This window comes from Stegostoma tigrinum, chromosome 27 (genome assembly GCF_030684315.1).
Source record: "Stegostoma tigrinum isolate sSteTig4 chromosome 27, sSteTig4.hap1, whole genome shotgun sequence".
Lineage (NCBI taxonomy): Eukaryota > Metazoa > Chordata > Chondrichthyes > Orectolobiformes > Stegostomatidae > Stegostoma > Stegostoma tigrinum.
In genome coordinates, this window is record NC_081380.1 from 30887119 (window position 1) to 30906008 (window position 18890).

Here is an 18890-nt window from a genome sequence, read left to right on the forward strand (position 1 = left end):
GGACACAAACAGTGTAAGTTATCTCAGCCCAAACCTGTTCTGGTCAGGGTTGCTGCATTCACTTTGCAAATAGCAATAGTTGTGGCCTTTAAACTTGACTCTCAAGAGGGAGGAAAGGTGTCTCGATCTTTGTCAGAACCACTGTGTGCAGGATTTAGTGGGGTGGTGGAGGGGGGAGAAACATTGAATAGGATAACAGAATGAATGAAAATCAGCTGGACAGGAGAATATTTCGTCAGCTTATTAAACAAGAAAGGCCAAGCTGCAGGATTGGAGGTGGAGCCAAAATGCAGCAAGTCAAACTTTTGCAGTAAGCATTTGCGTAGGAAGCAAGCACGAGTGGGAAAAAAACATTACCTCCAACAAGAATTGGGTACATCGTTTATTTATTTTCACATTTTCCAAGCAAAGAAGTGATTTTGAGCCATGCAAGTAGAGTTTGTTTTGACTGTGTGTTTTTAACAAGAGGTGAGTTTCAGCCTGCTGTTGCCACGTTATGATTACTTCCATCTTCAGAGAGTTTAGAGAAGCACATATCTCAATACTTGTGAAAGTTACAGTATTCACGTCCCAAGGAAATTCTTTGTGTAAACTCCCGGGATAAGCTGATCTATGATTAGATATTGTGCATGTCAGGCCTGCTGTGGAATATGAAGTGGAATCGTCAGCACTGTGCTAAGACAAATAAACTCACAATCAGTCACTACTCCCTCTGATTTTTAGAATAAATGTTGTTTTGCCATTTGTATATTAAATCAAATCCTGTTGATCCAGCAATAGCTGTAAAGTCTGAAGGAGCTTAGAAGGGTAATACAAATTCTGCAAAGAGGTAGAAAGAGCAATTCTGACATTGAATTAACTTCTCCAAATAATTCCATCAAAGTCAAAGTATCCACTATATCAAATAAATCAATTACAATTGTCCACCTCTGTCATGATTATATAATGTTGGCTATACAGCAAGGTTGACATTCACTCTGTGTGCCCATTGTCCCTTATATAAGCAGTTTGCACTTTAAATTATTCCTGGAATAAATGGGTTGTCTTATGAGGGATGGGCTGTTGTTGTTTTCATGAGAGTTTGGAAGAACAAGCGGTAATTTTATTTAAGCTTATAAGATCCTGAATGACCTTGAAAAGGTGAACATAGAAAAGATGTTTACTCTTGTTGAATCTCGAACATTATGTTAAAGTTGGGGGTCACCTTTTAGGATCAAAATGAAGGGATTACTTTTCTCTGGGTTGTGTGAATTTGGAACACTCTGGATCATAATGTGGTTGAGGCGGGGCTATTGAATACTTTAAAGCCAGAGGTAGATGGATTCTTGTTAGACAGGGGAATCGAAGGTTATAGCAGTGGGATGAGAAACATCCATAATCTTATTGAATAGCAGAGAAGGTTTGAAGCAGATTCCTTCTCCTCTTTCTTTAGTTTGTTATTGATTTTCTTCTCTTTCTTGCCCTCAGCGTGTAACCGTGGAAGAACTAATGGATGAAATTAAATCACTGAAGGTGATAGTCCAGTCCCAGGAGAGACGCATTACTGAGTTAGAGAACAAGCTCTCAAAGTTCACCAATGGCACAGCTTAATTTTATCTTCAGCTCAAGCATGCACTCCAAGGTATCAGTGCTTCCTGCCAAGTCAACTCAACACATCATTGCCCACCTTGAGAATTCTGGTGGCAAATGACAGTAGCATTTATAAAAATCTACATAAAAGTATGCACATTCTTAACTCCAGTCAGACAAGACCACATGGAAGTATTTAATATTTTGTTCTGGAGGTTAATTGAAGGATTAAGCGATGTTTGGGAACTACAGTGAACTAAAATGTCAAGCCACACCTGATCAGTGTTCCTACATGTGGTTATGGACTACTATTGTTAGTGAGCATTAAAATCTCCATGAGCAGATATCCTGAACAGAAATGCCAGGACTTCTCTTTGGACTGAGGGAGGGGGAGGGGAAAGGAATAACCTCAAGATACAGACCAGTAGGTCAAGTCAAGGGCATCGGCTGGATGGTGAGATAGTCTGGATCACAATGTTTTCATGTAAATGATTCATAAAACAAATTAACTTTGAAACAATCTCCAGGCTAATATTCTTACAAAGTTCCTCAGCTTGTGGCTGCATTACTTCTGGCAAATAAAGTAACTGTCTTCAAGTTCTGCTCAGGTATATTCAAACAATATTTAGTGATTCTAATTTTATGTTCATGATTTGCACTGTATAAGATTGTGGCAGTATTTGGCACTTGGCAAAATTGATATTTTGTAGCATTCGTGTGTAGACACAGGCTAAAATGAGTGAATGATGTAGTTTCTATGGTTCATTGCAAAGCCAGTGTAATTATTTTATGAGTCAGTTCCAAAATTGTGACATACAATGCTAGCAAATCCATAGGGAATTCTCTGCTAATTTCTTTACTTTTATGAATAAAATGGTTTTGTTCCAAAAACTTTCACCTTCAGGAATGGAAATATTTTAAAATGGCAATTTGTACATGTGTTATTTGGTGTATGCGTTGTGCGTTATGGCAAAAAGAAGTTTTTTTTTGTGGTGGGTTTACACTATTGTTTTCTATGTCCATGCTCTAAATTGCAGTTGTTGCCCAGTGCTAAGCTTCCTGTCATTAATTTTCTTTTTCTGTTTTATCACTGCTGCCAATTATGTGCATAATAGTCTTGTACAAAGAGTATTGACTTTGCAGTTTCTATCGGCACTTCTTTTAGATGACAGTGCAATTGATAGCGAATGTGCACTTCCCCCATCATAGGCTGCTCTAGATAATGTATTCATTTTATATTTCCACGATTCAATATCAGAAAAGATCTATTTCCCCCGATGCAGCTCATTGCCTGCTTCTATTTGGCCTTTGGTGAATTGGGGTGGGAAGGAGAGGAAGCACAGGTATAAAAGGCTGAAATACTAACACTATTTCTGGCACAGCATCATCAATGCTCCTAACATTCAGTGCATAGTTCTTTGCATATAAAGAGAAAGAGAATAGGGACTGATAGATCTCATGTTTCTTCAGAACTCACCAATCGAACCAACTAACTGATTTTTCTCAGTACCTTTTATGTTTTCTTTTCCTAAATAAAAATGAGATAAATAAATAAAAACAGGAAGGTGTATACAACACATACCTAAGAGGGAAACGACATGTTTGCAGTGATGGTCAGCCCTCCTCTAAGGAGATCCTGTGCTCAATGGTTGACTAACAGTAGTAGTCTACCCAATGTTTCCAATTCCCGTGTCCTTTCCACATTAAGCAGAATTCACTGCCTGAATTGGTGAGGGTGTATGCCAAATCTCAGCATTACTTGTTCTGTCAACTTGTTGTTTGTGCTATGTTCTGTACTCACTCGTGCTGTTTTGAAGTTTTTTTTTCTGTACACAGCAACTCCATTTGTAGAAATATTAGCGTATCGTAATCCAGAAGTAACTTGGGGCTTTTTTTTCTTTTTAATGCAGTGTTGCTGTGTTAAAGTAAGGTAACCACCTAGAAGTTTTTTTTTAAAAAAGTTTCTAAATGCAATATGTTCAAAGAACTCAATGTTAATCTGCTTCTTGTTTGTTTTATTGGAGCCACTTTAAGCAAAAATCAAAATGTCACACAGCAGCCTTTTGAAGAACAGTAGTGCATGTTTTTTTTTGCACTTGAATCATTGCTTTGCCATATGTTGTACCAAACATTACACAGAGTTGAAGACTAGAGATGATGCTGGGTTTTTTCTTAAACACCTTTTACGAAAAGATATGTTTCTAACGGAAGCAAGTTACAATTTTCTTCAATTTCTGTACAGGCTGGTTCTCAAATAGTTGTCAACAACTTCGGATGACTTGCTCAGAGATTTGTAGCACAGCCTATCAAATCTCTTAAAATGTCTCAAAATAATGTGACCTTGTTTAAATAGCAGCAGATCTCTGCATGCAGACATGCGTTGAAAGGACAGGAGGCTTAATCTAAACATAAATAATGCAGTAATACAGGGCAATGTTTACTTAATGGACTAATCAGCTGTGCCTTTTAGTCTAAATGATAGATTAAAATCAGTATCAACAGACGTTATCTTTACAGAGCTGTGAAGTACACAACAACTGTCCAAGAATGTGAACGCATTTTGTCCTCAGGTAAAATGTATGAGAATGGTTGACAATATCTTTGTGACTTGTTTGTAAAAGGCAGTTGAAGATTAGAAATTTGTATTTATTAGATTAGATTGCGTTTTCACCTTAATACAATCAGCAAACACGTGATTCAGCTGATGCTCAAAGATCTCGCATTTATGTTTTGTTGTGTCATCTTTGGTATTAGTCTCGCACATGGGGCCATTGTAAGAAATAGCCAAAAGAAAGGTAAAACAATAGGTAGGCTGTTGAACATGTCATGTTTTGCCGCTTTGTCTACAGCCATGACATGTTCAGTAGCTTTTACTGCAAAATATTTTATGCATTTTCCTGATCAATTATTGTACATATAATCCATGCACTCAACATTAGTCAAACTTGGAAACTCTTTCTGTATGTACCAGGATGGATAGAATCCAACTCCCCAGGAAGAATCTATGATTAACCCTTTTGAGATAATCTGGGGTCTCTAATCCCCTTGCTACTTTTGGTTTTCATTTTAAGAGCTAGTTTAGATCACTTAAGTAACAATGTTAATATTGTTTGCTATAAAAATGTTTGCTTCTAAGAATTAGTTTTTATGGCCATAAGAAAGATATAGAGGACTAACTGGTTGACTTCTTTTACAACCAATGTGATACAAATAGAATTTATGATTTTTGCCTTTTTATGACTTAGTAAAAAGAGGTTCTACCAATTTAAAGCTTTTATTCAGGTAAGTGTTTCCCTTCTTTGAAGACATTCATCTTTTATCCAAGTGCAGCTTTCATTTCTTTTATCTGTTGTTTATAATGCCGGGCGAGCATTTGTGTTGCACGATATTCAGACATATTTGAGCAGTCTTTTTGAATATAAGATAAATATTGGAATGTCTGATATTTGCTACACATGTTCTGTTGCAAACACATTATTAATCACAACCAAATATTGCTCAAAACTTCAAAGTGCTGAATGATACACAGATAGAGTCGCAGTTATGTTATGCAAAATAATGAAGCAAGACGGGAGAAAATCTACAACACAATAAAATGGAGCAACGTGGAATGAGAATGTAAGCCCCAGGCAGAAAAATGGAAGAAGTGTGAGTGTCCAAATAATCAGATGTGAGTTTGTTAGATTGAGTCACTTCTATTGAAGTGAATCAAATAAGCAAAATTGAGATTGTTAGTTGCATTTTAAATTGATAGATAAATAGGAGAGTTACTGTTCTGACAGATGAAATCAAGTAAGACTAAAATAAACAGAACCAAACTGCAATTCTTCTGTAATCCACTTAAAGACTGGGAAGTATCATAAAATGATGATGGCTCGAAAAATTTCAACTTGGAAAATACTTTTCATTTTTTGACACAACCTGGCCATATTAGTTGATTGGAAAATAACTTTGGTATCTCAATACAAACAAGAACAGGAGTGCCTGTACAGAATTATTCATTTAATTATAGATTTGGCCATCATGCAAGCCAAATTATTTTAAATACAGCCCTTTCTGCTATTACGTATATTTTTGACACGAATTGACTGCAATGCAATTGGTGAATAGGTGAACACTGATTGTAAAATGCGACCATTTGCATTCATTTGTTGGCCATTACGTGATTCCATCCCACCACCATCAGTTATCTTCAAATTTTTTTCAAGGTAAAATGTTAAATTTCTGTATTATTTCATTAATGGATGTGAATTTGACATTTATTTAAAGTGTGCTATCCTTTATATTAGACTATATAACTACTATATTTGTTTTGATTTTGAGTGATAATTTTAGTGGTCTGCCCCAGCCCTACTTTTTCCATAAGCCCTGTTATTCTTATTGTGTGGCTTACTATAGCGCGAGTTTGCACAAGCACACAATTACCACATTATAGCAGAAAGGACAGTATTGACTTGTGTTTTACTGTTAAACTATTTATGTCATTTAATGTTGCATATTAGAAGTACGTCTTATTTTTGTTGAAATTTCCAACCATTTTCTTTAACAACGGGTTAGTTGTTTGAAGTTCATTATCACCAGGAATTAATGAGAGGCTTCTGATTTCACCTACAGTTTAGGTCAATCTATACCAAATAATATCAACTGTTTTATGAAACAAGAAGATGGAATTTCTTTTTACACATTGCCTTTTCAGCAACTTGTCAATGATTATAACTAGTAGTAAGTGTGTTGACAAAAGATGTTTGACATACTCTTTGCCAAGACTCCTCTAAGTCCCTTCTTCTGATACAAAGCTTTGGCAGCTTTTTACTTGGTAGAAGAGTTTTGGATGCTGGGTTGTTATAATTGGTTGTTTTCAGAGTGAACCTTCCAATAGCTGATAACTTGCGAACACATTTAGTTAGTTTTACAGGATGCTTAATAGCTATCAATGTACCAATAATGTAAGATATCAAATTCTTCTTTCACTGCAGCAGCCAAAGATAAGTGTCTTATCTTTATTGAACTCAGTGGCATTGTAAGTGGACATATGGCGCAATTGGAGCTGCATGCCTGTGGGAATAGCATTTTCCAAGTCATGGGAGTGTCTTAGCTAAAAATCTCTTTATTGAAACTATGAGCTAACACAGACTGGTTGTTCAGTTACATATATACATGAACAAATATCTGCAAAAGGAATCAGTACATGTATCTCAAAGATTAGCGCCAATGATCTGGAATTACTCTGCGTAATGTAAAGGCTTTACGAGCATTTTACAATCACTATGATCTATGTAATAATTACTATCATAAGCAACAGCATCCCAAATGGGAACTAACTTTGGACTCGGGAAGGGATGTAATGCTCAGACGCATCACCCCCAAGCAAATAAATGTTAGAAAATGTGAGATATTTATTCTTTGAGCAATAAAACAACTTTAAGCCAATAACTTTCATCATATTTTCCTAAAATGATAAAGCAAATTCATGTATTAAAAATCAGTGGTACAGTACAGATGTATTAATCAGAATTCCTTACATCCAGGATATAGTCTTGCAAAAGTAAAAACTCTAAAGGCCTCTTGCTGCAATGATACCAAATCTTCAAAAGGTGCTGTGTTTTATTTTCGGAAATGGTGGAACCTATAAAAATAAATCTGCGTGAGTTTGTGTGCATTTTTATAACTAATTTCTCTGTAATTGAAAAGAATGACTTCTTATCCATACTGGACAGTAAATACCTGTGTTCTTTTTTAAAACTTACTACTCTTTAGCACAAAGTATGGCCCAAGTCCATCATAATAGTATTGTGTAGACGTTTGATGTAATACAGTAATCTTTTGCATGAGATACATCGCAAATGTAATCCGCTGTCACTGTAAACAATCTGTAACAAATGTGATATGTAAAGTGCCCTATCATGTATTATATTATAAAAGTAATATAAATGCTGCCAAGCAATTGAATGTCACCTTATTTTGTAATGTTAACGGTGACACGTACACATTTTGTGAGCCAAGATGAGACTCATCAACATTCAATCACCAAGCGTGCAATATGCATAATATCTCTCTTCTCAGTCGGCCTGTGGTCAGTCAATTCAACCATTGGAGTTCAATTCAACGGATTTGTAAAGTAAAAAATCTATGTCAATTCTGGTTTTTGTTTCAAAGAAAGCTATGCCAATTTTTTTTTGGACGAATTAATTCTTGCCGAGAGATTTACAATATCATGTGACGTATTCCTCATGAAGCCAATTCTGGTTTATCAGAGGATTAAATGCAATGAGCAGATTTTAAGACATTAATCTAGATCAAAGTTCACATTGCACTGATTTTCTGGCTGTAGGTGTTGATAAAGGTTTTATAAGTATTAATTAAAAGTTATGAAACCGTGCATACTAGAGGCACCTCTGGTATTCAGTAGGTTTTGCAAGAGAGCAGATACAGAAGACTTCACAGCTTCTGCATACTGAGGATAGCAGAAATTAACCTTGTACATGGAAATGAAAAATTAAAATCCAAGCCTTGATTTTGGATATGATTTGATGGTTGTGTGTTACAGCAAAGGAACAATCTTCTGCCTCACTAAGTAGTGCTTGATCATAACAGAATGGCTCTTAAGAGGGTTCCATTGTATGGCCGGTATAGATTAACAAACAGGATTACTCCCTTATCTTTCAGTTACTTAAGAATGTAAGTGGAATGAATGATAATGTAATGCTTTACTAATCTTTTAATTAATTTTCCATTTGAGTTTTTTTTGGCAGTATCACTTTCCAGCATCCTTTCCAACAAATGGATTGTCTCTTAACAATGTATGTATGTCATACTTGACAGACAACTCAACATACCAATCATATGGATCATTGACACTGACATTTTAAGAGAGCAAGAGAAACAGGCAAAAATAACACAGATGTGTGAGTTTATTTTTAGTTCAGAGGTCTGATTCTAAACTATCGTGAACGGTTTGGCAAACCTAGCTTACAAGGCTAGTATGTTGCCATTCAATTTAAATATGCTTAATGCGAAAGAGGGTAAATAGATGCAGGATGTGTGCTAGGAGATAAAGCGTGTGAACACATAAACTAGTATACTTGAGCTAAAAAGAGGGTAAGTTAGATACTGTTACATGGCCTTCCTGTCTAGCCTTTCTAAAGATACTAATGTGGGCAATTGGAAGTAAATCTATTCTCTAGTTTGCAGAAGTGAATCTAGTGGGTTAATGAAAAGAAAATACAGAAAAAAAGAGGCTGGTAGTTTCAAACATTCTCTGTATTGCTCTGGAGACGTTTTGTTGTTAACTGGATATATGGCGTTCCAATGTGAACTTTGTGGGTATCGGGCATCTGCATTGATCACAATTTGTTAAAGTTTATTTTTAAATAAATAATAACTGAGTAATGCAGTGATCAAAAGTTCAAATTTGTTACATTATTGCATTCTGGCGTGAGGAAATTCAAATTACAGTTTGAGAATAAGAATATTTGGTGTCATTAAGTTTTTCATAAACACCAAAGTTATTGCCGTGTCCATTTGCTTTAGTCAGGAGAGTGCCTCCTGCACTTGCCCTGTACCTGTATGAGATGCATTTAGATTCTGCAAGGAAGAAAAATTCCATCCCGTCTTTCAGTAAGATGGGCAAGAGAGAGTGAGGTTTGATGGAAATAGTAGGTGAGGTTCAATCTCAAACAAGAATCTCCAGAGTTGTGAAGCTCTAGCTGCTGTGTAAGTGTCTTAAATGGTTCTCAAATTCCACATCAGCATGACACTCTGTAGTATTTAAAGACTGCATGTTTTTAAAAACAAGGCCTTTATAGGGTCATTCTTACATAATAATTAATAAAAAGAATGAAGAATTACAAGGCACTCTGTTCAAGAAATAACAACTTCATGAGTCAAACATTGAATTGAAGTTGGACATTTAAAGTAGAAGCTGTTCCACCCTGTGTATTTTAAACAATTTATTTGACTATGTTTGCAGTATATTCATTAACATAAAGCACCTGACTGCTGTAACTAATACTGTGTCTTTTTAAATCTATTATTATTCACAAAGGATACTGATATGCTCCTTCACATGAAGATGTGATACCTACACCTAACTTACTCCGTTTCAATACTACTTCAATATCTCCATGAAAATTAAGACAAGTCATTGGAGTGGGTTGTAGTGGAGATTCTAATCGCAGCTGCAGTCCCTCCCCGCCCCAATAGTTACTGTGCTGCACTGTCCTTTGTTCTAATATCAACATAGTTTGATCAAAATGGAAGTTTTTAGATTAAATATGGCACTTCTGGAAGTTGGTTGATTTGGAAGAGTGAACATGATTGGATAAAAACCGAAAGAAATGTGGATGCTCAGAAACAAAAACAGAAGTTGCTGGAAGAGCCTCAGGAGGTCTGGCAGCATCTGCGAAGAGAAGTCAGGGTCAATGTTCGAATCTGATAACTCGGGATTCTGAGGAAGGGTCACCAGACCTGAACATTAACCCTGTTTTCTCTTCACAGATGCCGCCAGACCTGCTGAGCTTTTCCAACAACTTCTGTTTTTGAACATGATTGGACGATGTGTTGCAACAGTTTCCTAATCAGTGATCCCACTGAGTGCATCTCTCTGCACCCTCCACACCAAACCTACCAAGTATTGTACCACCAGGTGAAAAAGACCCATTCAACACCTGAGATAGTAGGAACTGCCGATGCTGGTGAATTTGAGATAACAAGGTGTAGAGCTAGATGAACACAGCAGGCCGAGGAGCAGGAAAGCTGACGTTTCGGGTCTAGACCCTTCTTCTGAAGAAGGATCTAGGTCCGAAACGTCAACTTTCTTGCTCCTCTGATGCTGCTTGGCCTGCTGTGTTCATCCAGCTCTACACCTTGTTATCTCTCGTTAAACACCTGATATTTTCTGTCACTTCTGAACAGCATACCTGAAGAGTTTTGTAACAAATATTGCTCAACTATAGGACACGACACTACATTATTTACAGGCATGCACAATCCATCCTGAAGAATATTGAACTGGTTCCCATTGTGCTTTTAGTTTGCAAAGATAATTTGCAAGTGATCGCACTCCTACAAAAGTGGGATTAGTAGTGCGAAGGGTTCGCCACATGGCATTCCTTGGAAATGACTGACCGAACAAAGTTGTTTTCAATATATGGAAAGTGATAATGCCAATCATATGACACATTGAAATTTTAAGCTTGCATTTCTTTGTAAATTGTAAGTAAGTTGGTCTGGTGGTTGTTTTGTAAGAGCATAATAGATTAGGCAGTTGTTTATACATTGCCATACATGAATCAGTTTTTTCTGTTCTATGAAAGTGTATAATTTGAGAATAAAATATTTCAAAATTTAAATGGCTTAATACATTTCTTCATAGATACGGCGGACCACGTTCCTGTTCCTGTTTGGTGGTTGGAGCTCCAGTGCTCAATGTCCATATCATTTTTTACATTAACCAACATACTTAAACTTTCTTTTTATGTTGTCATTATTGCTGGGTGCAAGTAGCACTTACCTAAATGGAATTGCACACTAATTAAACCTAGCTTATGATTCAAGTCACACACAAAAAAAAACAGATGCAAATGTATACTATATCGAGTTCCAGCAACAACTGCAGGGTTTGTTGAAATTAAAGCTTGACACCTCTTCTGTCTTTCTGGCTATCTCAGGATTGTTATTCCTCACTGTTGTTTAAACTATTCATAGCTGAAGAGACCATCTGGACTCTGATACTTCACCTGAGATAATGCAGTTGGTTCTTGGAGTCCCTGTAGGGCTTTCTGAAATTAAAATGGTTGGGCATACAGTGCTGACAAGCAAACTCCTTGCGTACAAAGTAAATGCCAAGTTTCAATTATTTGCAATCTAAATTAATTCAAGGAGGGTGGCATTCTTGACTATAATTCGTTTTTTTTCTAATTGAGGATCAGACTTCTTTTTTTGCAGCACCTTCTCTCAATATCTGGGCATCCAAGAGCATTTTATAGCCAAGTACTTACTTCGAAAGACACTGGTTGCCTGAAGATATCACTTCAGATCCACCGGCAGTTCAATTTCACACAAGTGATAGTGGCAACTTAGGTGATAATGAATTGACAGCTCAGGCAGCACCTCTTCTGATATATAGTCAAAGACTGGGGTCCTGGGCTGCCTATTTGATATCACTGGTTCCACGCTATGATGCAATGTCAAAATAGTCTCATTATGCCTTAAATGTTCTAATTTCCTGGTGATGGGATAACAGGGGTTAGGTTTCTCAAACATGTTGAATCGTTTGAAGAAATGCAGTGAGCAATCCGTTGTTGTGTGTCCAGCGCTGAGGAAGACCCCTTTTGTAATTCAAATTGAAAATGTGACTATTGAACGCACATCCATGTAAACTCCAGTGAAACCCTCTCAAATCTGAGAATGATAGCCTTAAGGAGTAGGAGGCAATATGTTAAGTATAAGATACGACACAATTGACTAGCTGGCTGATTAATGTACCAACAGCTCTTTTATTATTCTTGCAATGGGGTAGCGAAATTGGTAAATTTTGCTGCTTAGTTAAGGATGGGTGTGCACATTGTTGGGGTTTTATATGTCCTTTCTTTCACATATTCACTTAATAAATCCCTTCTGTAAAAACCTGGTGTCACTTGCGAATGGACTCAACTATTATAAGATAATTGCTAAATTTAGCCACTCGATGATGGACCCTCCCAGTGACCTACTGAGCAGGATTTTCCAGGGGGTTGTGCCAGCATTATTCCTACAGAACACTGCAAGATATTCTTCATGGTGTCACTCCATCCACTGACCTCTCTCATTTCCAAGATTTTGTGAGGGATGTGACGAGGGACACACAACACTCAAAGATGTGGATAGTTGAAATTAGCATGTAAATGATGTATGGCATGCGATGCATCGCTTGCCATGTGCATCTTTTCCAGGGTGACTGTAGTAGCAGTGGGATTGAATAGCTAACTTAGTTTGAAACATCAATTTTGACTAAAGGTGCTAAATCCCTCCTAGAATTTCGCTTTAATCATCAGATTTACAATGGTTCTTGAAAAACATTTCTAGCAGTGACATAGATTATAGGAACTGCAGATGCTGGAGAATCCGAGATAACAAGGTGTGGAACTGGATGAACACAGCAGGCCAAGCAGCATCTTAGGAACAGGAAAGCTGATGTTTCAGGCATGGACCCTTCATCAGAAAAACCTGATGAAGGGTCTAGGCTCCAAACATCCGCTTTTTTGCTCCTGAGATGCTGTTTGGCCTGCTGTGTTCATCCAGCTCCATACCTTGTTATCCCAGTAGTGACTTAGCCTCATTTAAACTGCTCCTGTGGTGCTATTTGTACAAGTTGGAAAGGAAGGGATTGAGCCACAGCACTGACAACATCCCACCTACCAACTTTTCTCAAAATGGCTACGATTTAATGCTCGGTATATTTGCATTATCAGTGGCAAGTGCCTAACTGCTGGAATAATTGGAAGCATGATACCAGCAGACAACTGGGGAAGTTAAAATGCATTACAACGCGCCCAACAGAGATCCAGGTGTAAGTAGTCAGAACATTTATGTAACCTTTGAATGAAATGTACAACTGCAGGAAAATGGATTGTGTTGGAGAATCAAAACTGCTACAACAACAACAGTAGTTACTAAATCAACCTGGAAAACAGACCAAGTTGTCAGTTAATGGCAGAAAATGATGTAAATTATGTCAAAATACAAATACATGACTGCATAAGATACCTTAAAAAAAGAGAAGTAATGCATCTTTTGAAGGAAATTTTACAAACTGATGTCACACGGCTGTCAGCAGGGCACTTTTAAAAATAATGTCTGTGCACGCAATGTTGTTTTTTAATTTAGTGGCGTCCAACTCCGCACAGAACTAAAGTAAAATCCATATCCTTCAGAATAAATGTATTTCAGTTCCATTACTCTAGCTTCAGACCTTAAAGACCTTTCCCATTTAATAAGGCAAGCATTTTGGCTGACTTCTATTTTGGGAATAATTGCTCTGGATAATTCTGCTGATGGTTTAGTGGTAAATGTGTTTACTCTGTGGAAGAAAGTTGGCAAAATTTTTTGCCGCCTTTTCAATTCTTTCTTCATTTCAGTCGCAAATGATGATTAACTAATTCTCAGTCATGCCATTTCCTGCATTATAGCTCCCAGTATAGCACAGCATGCACAATGACAAAACTCCAGTTGTAACTATACATTGAGAGCAAGAATTATTATCGAAAAATAATGAGTGCACTGTAGACTAAGTTTCATGTTGGACTAGGATGTTGTTTCAATAGGTGACATTTTTGAAAATGAGCCACATCACGAGTGCAATGGGACTTGTACTGTCAAATTATGAAGCAAGCTGACTTAGAAGAATCTATTTTTGCCACGGGCCTCAAAAGAAGATGGAATTAATTCCCACCCTAAAGACATGCTTGATGGAATTTTTGTTCTTTGACGCCGAGTGGAGGCAAGCATAACTAGAGAAATTTTAGTGATTTTAGCTCGGGATAGATTGGCTTTTCCTGCATGGTTGAATTAATCTCATCTTTGTATTGGGGTACAGCTTCAAATTTTATAGGCATGAAGTTCTGGAGCCTACCAGGACGCTCTGATCTCCAACATAGGAAGAGATATTAAAAGGCAACTAGAGCGCATTTAATTTTCCATAACACAGGCCTGTCACTCAACTTCTACTCCTCTTACCCACCCACCCCTGGTGCTATCAGAAACCAAGCTCAAAGTCACACTTTAGTGATGCTTCCCCTTAGGTTTTCCTGAAGGTTATCTGGGCGAGAAGGGAGGTTCTTGTCCCTGGGGATAACCACAAAACGCCAGCCAGCCTGGCAAAGATTGCCTGGGCAGAGGTGGCCATGGAGGTAAATAATTGTGGGTGGCTGAAGCGAAACGTGGCTTCAAAGCTGCAAGATGGTTGATGAGGGTGGAAAAGTAGACATTGTTTGGATTTTAGTAAAACCTTTGACAACGTTCCACATGGTAACCTAATAAGTAAAGTTAGGTCACATGGGATTCAGGGTGGGCTTGACATTTGGATACATAGTTGGCTTAACGGCAAGAGACAGATAGTAATGGTGGAGGAATAGTAGGAACTGCAGATGCTGGAGAGTCTGAGATAACAAGGTGTAGAGTTGTATGAACACAGCAGGCCAAGCAGCATCAGAAGAGCAGGAAGGCTGATGTTTCGGGCAGAGACCCTTCTTCAGAAAATCTGAAATTTTCTGAAGAAGGGTCTAGGCCCAAAAATCAGCTTTCCTGCTCCTCTGATGCTGCTTGGCCTGCTGTGTTCATCCAGCTCTACACCTTGTTATCTCAGTAATGGTGAGGGTTGCTTTTTGGACTGAAGGCCTGCGACCAACACTGTTCCACAGGGATTGGTTCTGGGCCCTCTTTTGTCATTTATATAAATGGTTTGGATGAGAATATAGAAGTCATGGTTAATAATCTTGTGGATGAAACCAAAATAGGTGGCATTGTAGACAGCGAAAAAGATTTTCTAAGATTACAAAGGAGCCTCGATCAAATGGGTTAATGGGCTGAAAAATGGCAGATGGTGTTCAATCTGGATAAAAGTGAGGTATTGCATTTTGGCACAAGAAACAAGGGTAGGGCTTATACAGTTAGTGGTAGGGCTTTGGATAGTGATGTAAAACAGACAAATGTAGGAGCGCAGGTACATAATTCTTTGAAGTATTCATCACATTTGGACAAGGTGGTTAAAACGGAATTTGGCACACTTGTCTTCATTACTCAGTCGTTTGTGTGTAGGAGTTGGGAAGTCATGTTTAGGTTGCAAATGACATGGTGAGGCCTCTTCTGGAATACTGTGTGCAGTTCTGGTTGCCCAGTTATTGGAAGGATGTTATCAAACTGGAGTGGATTCAGAAGAGATTTGCCAGGATGTTTGCTGCGTATGGAACATTTGAGTCAGAAATGCTGAATCGGCTGGAGAGATAGTAAGAAGGGTCCTGACCTGAAACACCGACTTTCCTGTTCCTCTGCTGCCTGACCTGCTGTGCTCTTCCAGCTCCACGCTGTGTTATCTCTGAATAGGGTGAAACTTTTCTCGCTGGAGTGTAGGAAGTTGAGAGGTGACCTGACAGAAATTTATAGAATAATGACAGGCACAGATAGAGTTAATGTCGTTTTCTTTTCCCTAGGATCAGGAATTTCAAGATTAGGAGATACCTTTTTTAAGGTGAGAGGAGGGAGATTTAAAAAAGTTTGAGGCTTTTTTTTGTACACAGAGTGGAGTGACCTTTCTGAGGAAGTGGTGGATGTGGGTAGCCTTAGAACGTTTAAAAGACATTTGGATAGATACATGAATGGGAAAGGTTTGGAGGGACATGGGCCAGGAGCAGGCAGATGGGACTAGTTTAGTTTGGGATTGTGTTTGGTATGCACTCGTTGGACCAAAGGGTCTGTTCCTGCGCATAAGGCTCCATGATGTTTCTCCAGCTCCACACTTTTTTGACGGTATGACTCTATGACTTGATGACTCTAAGAGTTGTTCTGGGAGTCTTTGACGTTAACTCTGGACCTCATGAAGTCTAATGGTATAGGTCAAACATGGGCAAGGAAAGTTCCTGCTGATTACCGGGCACTGACCCCATCCTCTCCACTCAGCAAATAAATCAGGGCTCCTCTATGTTGGTCACCACTTCAAGGAAGTAACGGTGCAGAATGTACTTTGGATGGATTACTTCAACATTCATCACCAAAACTCACTCAGCCACACCAATACTGACCATACTAGTTGAGTGATAAAGGAAATAACTGCTGGACTGGGTCTGTAGCATGTGAGGAGGGAACCTTCAAGACGATAAAACATATTTGAACTCCTCTTCACCAACTTGCCTGTTACAGATGCATCTATCCATGACAGTATTGATAAGAGTGACCAGCACACACCTTGTGGAGACAACATCCTGTCTTCACAATTGAGGATGACCAGAGAAAAGGAAGGATTGTAAAGGGAATTTGTGCACAGAGCCTAAAGAGATAGGAGAGGTCCTTAATGAATGCTTTTCTTCAGCATTCACAACTGAGAGGGACCTAGTTGTAGAGGAGGGCATTATGAAACGGGCAGGTAGGCTAGAGATGGTTGATGTTAGTAAAGAAGATATGCTAGGAATTCTGAGGAAGTTGAAGATAGATAAGTCCCCCGTGCCAGATGGGATTTATCCAAGGATTCTATGGGAAGCGAGGGACGAGATCGCAGGACCTTTGGCGATGATCTTTTCATCCTCACTGTCCACGGGTGTAGTGCTGGAAGATTGGAAAGAAGCAAATGTCATTCCCATGTTCAAACAAGGGAACAGGGATAACCCCAGAAATTACAGACCAGTCAGTCTTACGTCAGTGGTGGGCAAATTATTGGAAAGAGCTCTGAGAGACAGGATTTATGATCACTTGGAAAGGCACAGTTTGATTCATTATAGTCAGCGTGGATTTGTGAGGGGTCGATCATGCCTCACAAACCTTATTGATTTCTTTGAAGAGGTGACCAAACACATGGATGAAGGTGGAGCAGTGAATGTGGTATACTTGGATTTAAGTAAGGCGTTTGATAAGGTTCCCCATGGTAGGCTCATGCAGAAGGTAAGGAGGCATGGAATAGGGGGAAATGTGACAGATTGGTTCAGAATTGGCTGACCCTTAGAAGACAAAGGGTGGTAGTGGACAGAAAATATTCAACATGGTGCTCAGTTACGAGTGGGGTCCCACAAGGATCTGTTCTGGGTCCTCTTTTTGTGATTTTTGTAAATGATTTGGATGAAGGAGTGGAAGGGTGTGTTAGCAAGTTCGCGGACGATACGAAAGTGGGTCATGTTATGGACAGTGTGGAGGGCTGTTCTAGGTTACAAAGGGACATTGATAGGGTGCAGAGCTGGGCTGAGGAATGGCAGGTGGAGTTTAACCCTGAAAAGTGTGAGGTGATTCATTTTGGAAGGACATACTTGAAAGCAGAATACAGGGTTAATGGAAAGATTCTTGGCAATGTGGAGGAGCAGAGGGATCTTGGGGTTCATGTCCACAGTTCCCTGAGAGCTGACACCCAGGTGGATAGAGTTGTTAAGAAGGCATATGGTGTGTTAACTTTCATTAATAGAAGGATTGCGTTCAAGAACCATGAAGTTATACTTCAGCTATACAAAAGCCTGGTTCAGCCACGTCTGGAGTATTGTGTCCAGTTTTGGTCAGGAAAGATGTGGAAGCGTTGGAAAAGGTGCAGAGGAGATTTACCAGGATGTTGACTGGAATGGAGGGAAGGTCTTACGAGGAAAGGTTGAGAGAGCTAGGGCTTTTCTCTTTAGAACGACTAAGGATGAGACATGATTTGATAGAGGTGTGCAAAATAATCAGAGGTGTAGATAGTGTATGCAGCCAGAGACATTTTCCTAGGATGGAGGTAGCGTTTATGAGGGGGCACAGTTTTAAAGTGAGTGGAGATAGATATCGGGGAGACATCAGAGGTAGGTTCTTTACTCAGTGGTGGGGGTGTGGAATGCATTGCTGGAGAGGGTAGTGGAGTCGGCCTCATTAGGGGCATTTAAGTGGCTATTAGATAGGCATATGGATGATCGTATAAGGTAGTGGTGGAGCTTGTGGGCCAGGCCAGATGAGGAAGTCATAATTGCCATTAAATTAGCTTTTTATTCCAGATTGATTTCAAATTTCACCATCTGCCCGGCTGGAATCTGAAACTGTCTCACCAGAGCATTTGCTTGGGTTTCTAAGTCATTCGGATTACAATGATCATACCGTTACACTACAAGGTCCACAATTACTGCATTGATTTCAGTGCTGTCAATGAGGCCTGCTACTGCACACCATACCTCTGACAGCAGCACTCTGATTGCGTTGTTTAACTCTGTGTATGTGGAGACAGGGGTTGCTGTCCACTGACTCCACATTCACCTCACCTTTAGTATTAATACAAGAGCTAGGCCAAAGCATTTTCAGGTGAAGTCACCACGAAAGAGGAAGACGCCAAACAAAGTTCCTTGAAAGACTCTGGATATCCCAGTACTGAAGTGGGAAGGCAAAACACCACAAGAGATGGAAAAGGTGCAGACACTTCCATCCAGAAGGACAATGGAGGAGAGGCATTTTGTAGGGGGTGTTTTTTCTGCAATCATACTAAAGGCTGTATGAAAGGTCAAAAAAGGTGGAGTGGAGGCGATAGTTTGCAATCATGGGAGTCATGTGCATGTCAGTTGTGATATTGATAGGGGCAATTTCTGTGTTACAGGTGGAGCACAAAGTTGATTGCAAGTGTTTGAACAAGGGTT

General features: G+C 38.9%; 1 protein-coding gene across 7 annotated transcripts in view; it reads left to right on the top strand.

The window, feature by feature from the left end:
- The window catches only part of LOC125464515 (coronin-6-like), a 222945-nt gene extending 212626 nt beyond the window's left edge, over nt 1–10319 (top strand). For all 7 annotated transcript variants that reach the window (XM_048556953.2, XM_048556954.2, XM_048556952.2 and 4 more), the window contains one exon: nt 1468–10319. In XM_048556953.2, coding sequence (XP_048412910.1) covers nt 1468–1590 — 123 coding nt within the window. In that variant the 3' untranslated portion in view covers nt 1591–10319. The remainder of the gene's footprint in view (nt 1–1467) is intronic.
- The last annotated feature ends 8571 nt before the right edge of the window (nt 10320–18890 follow it).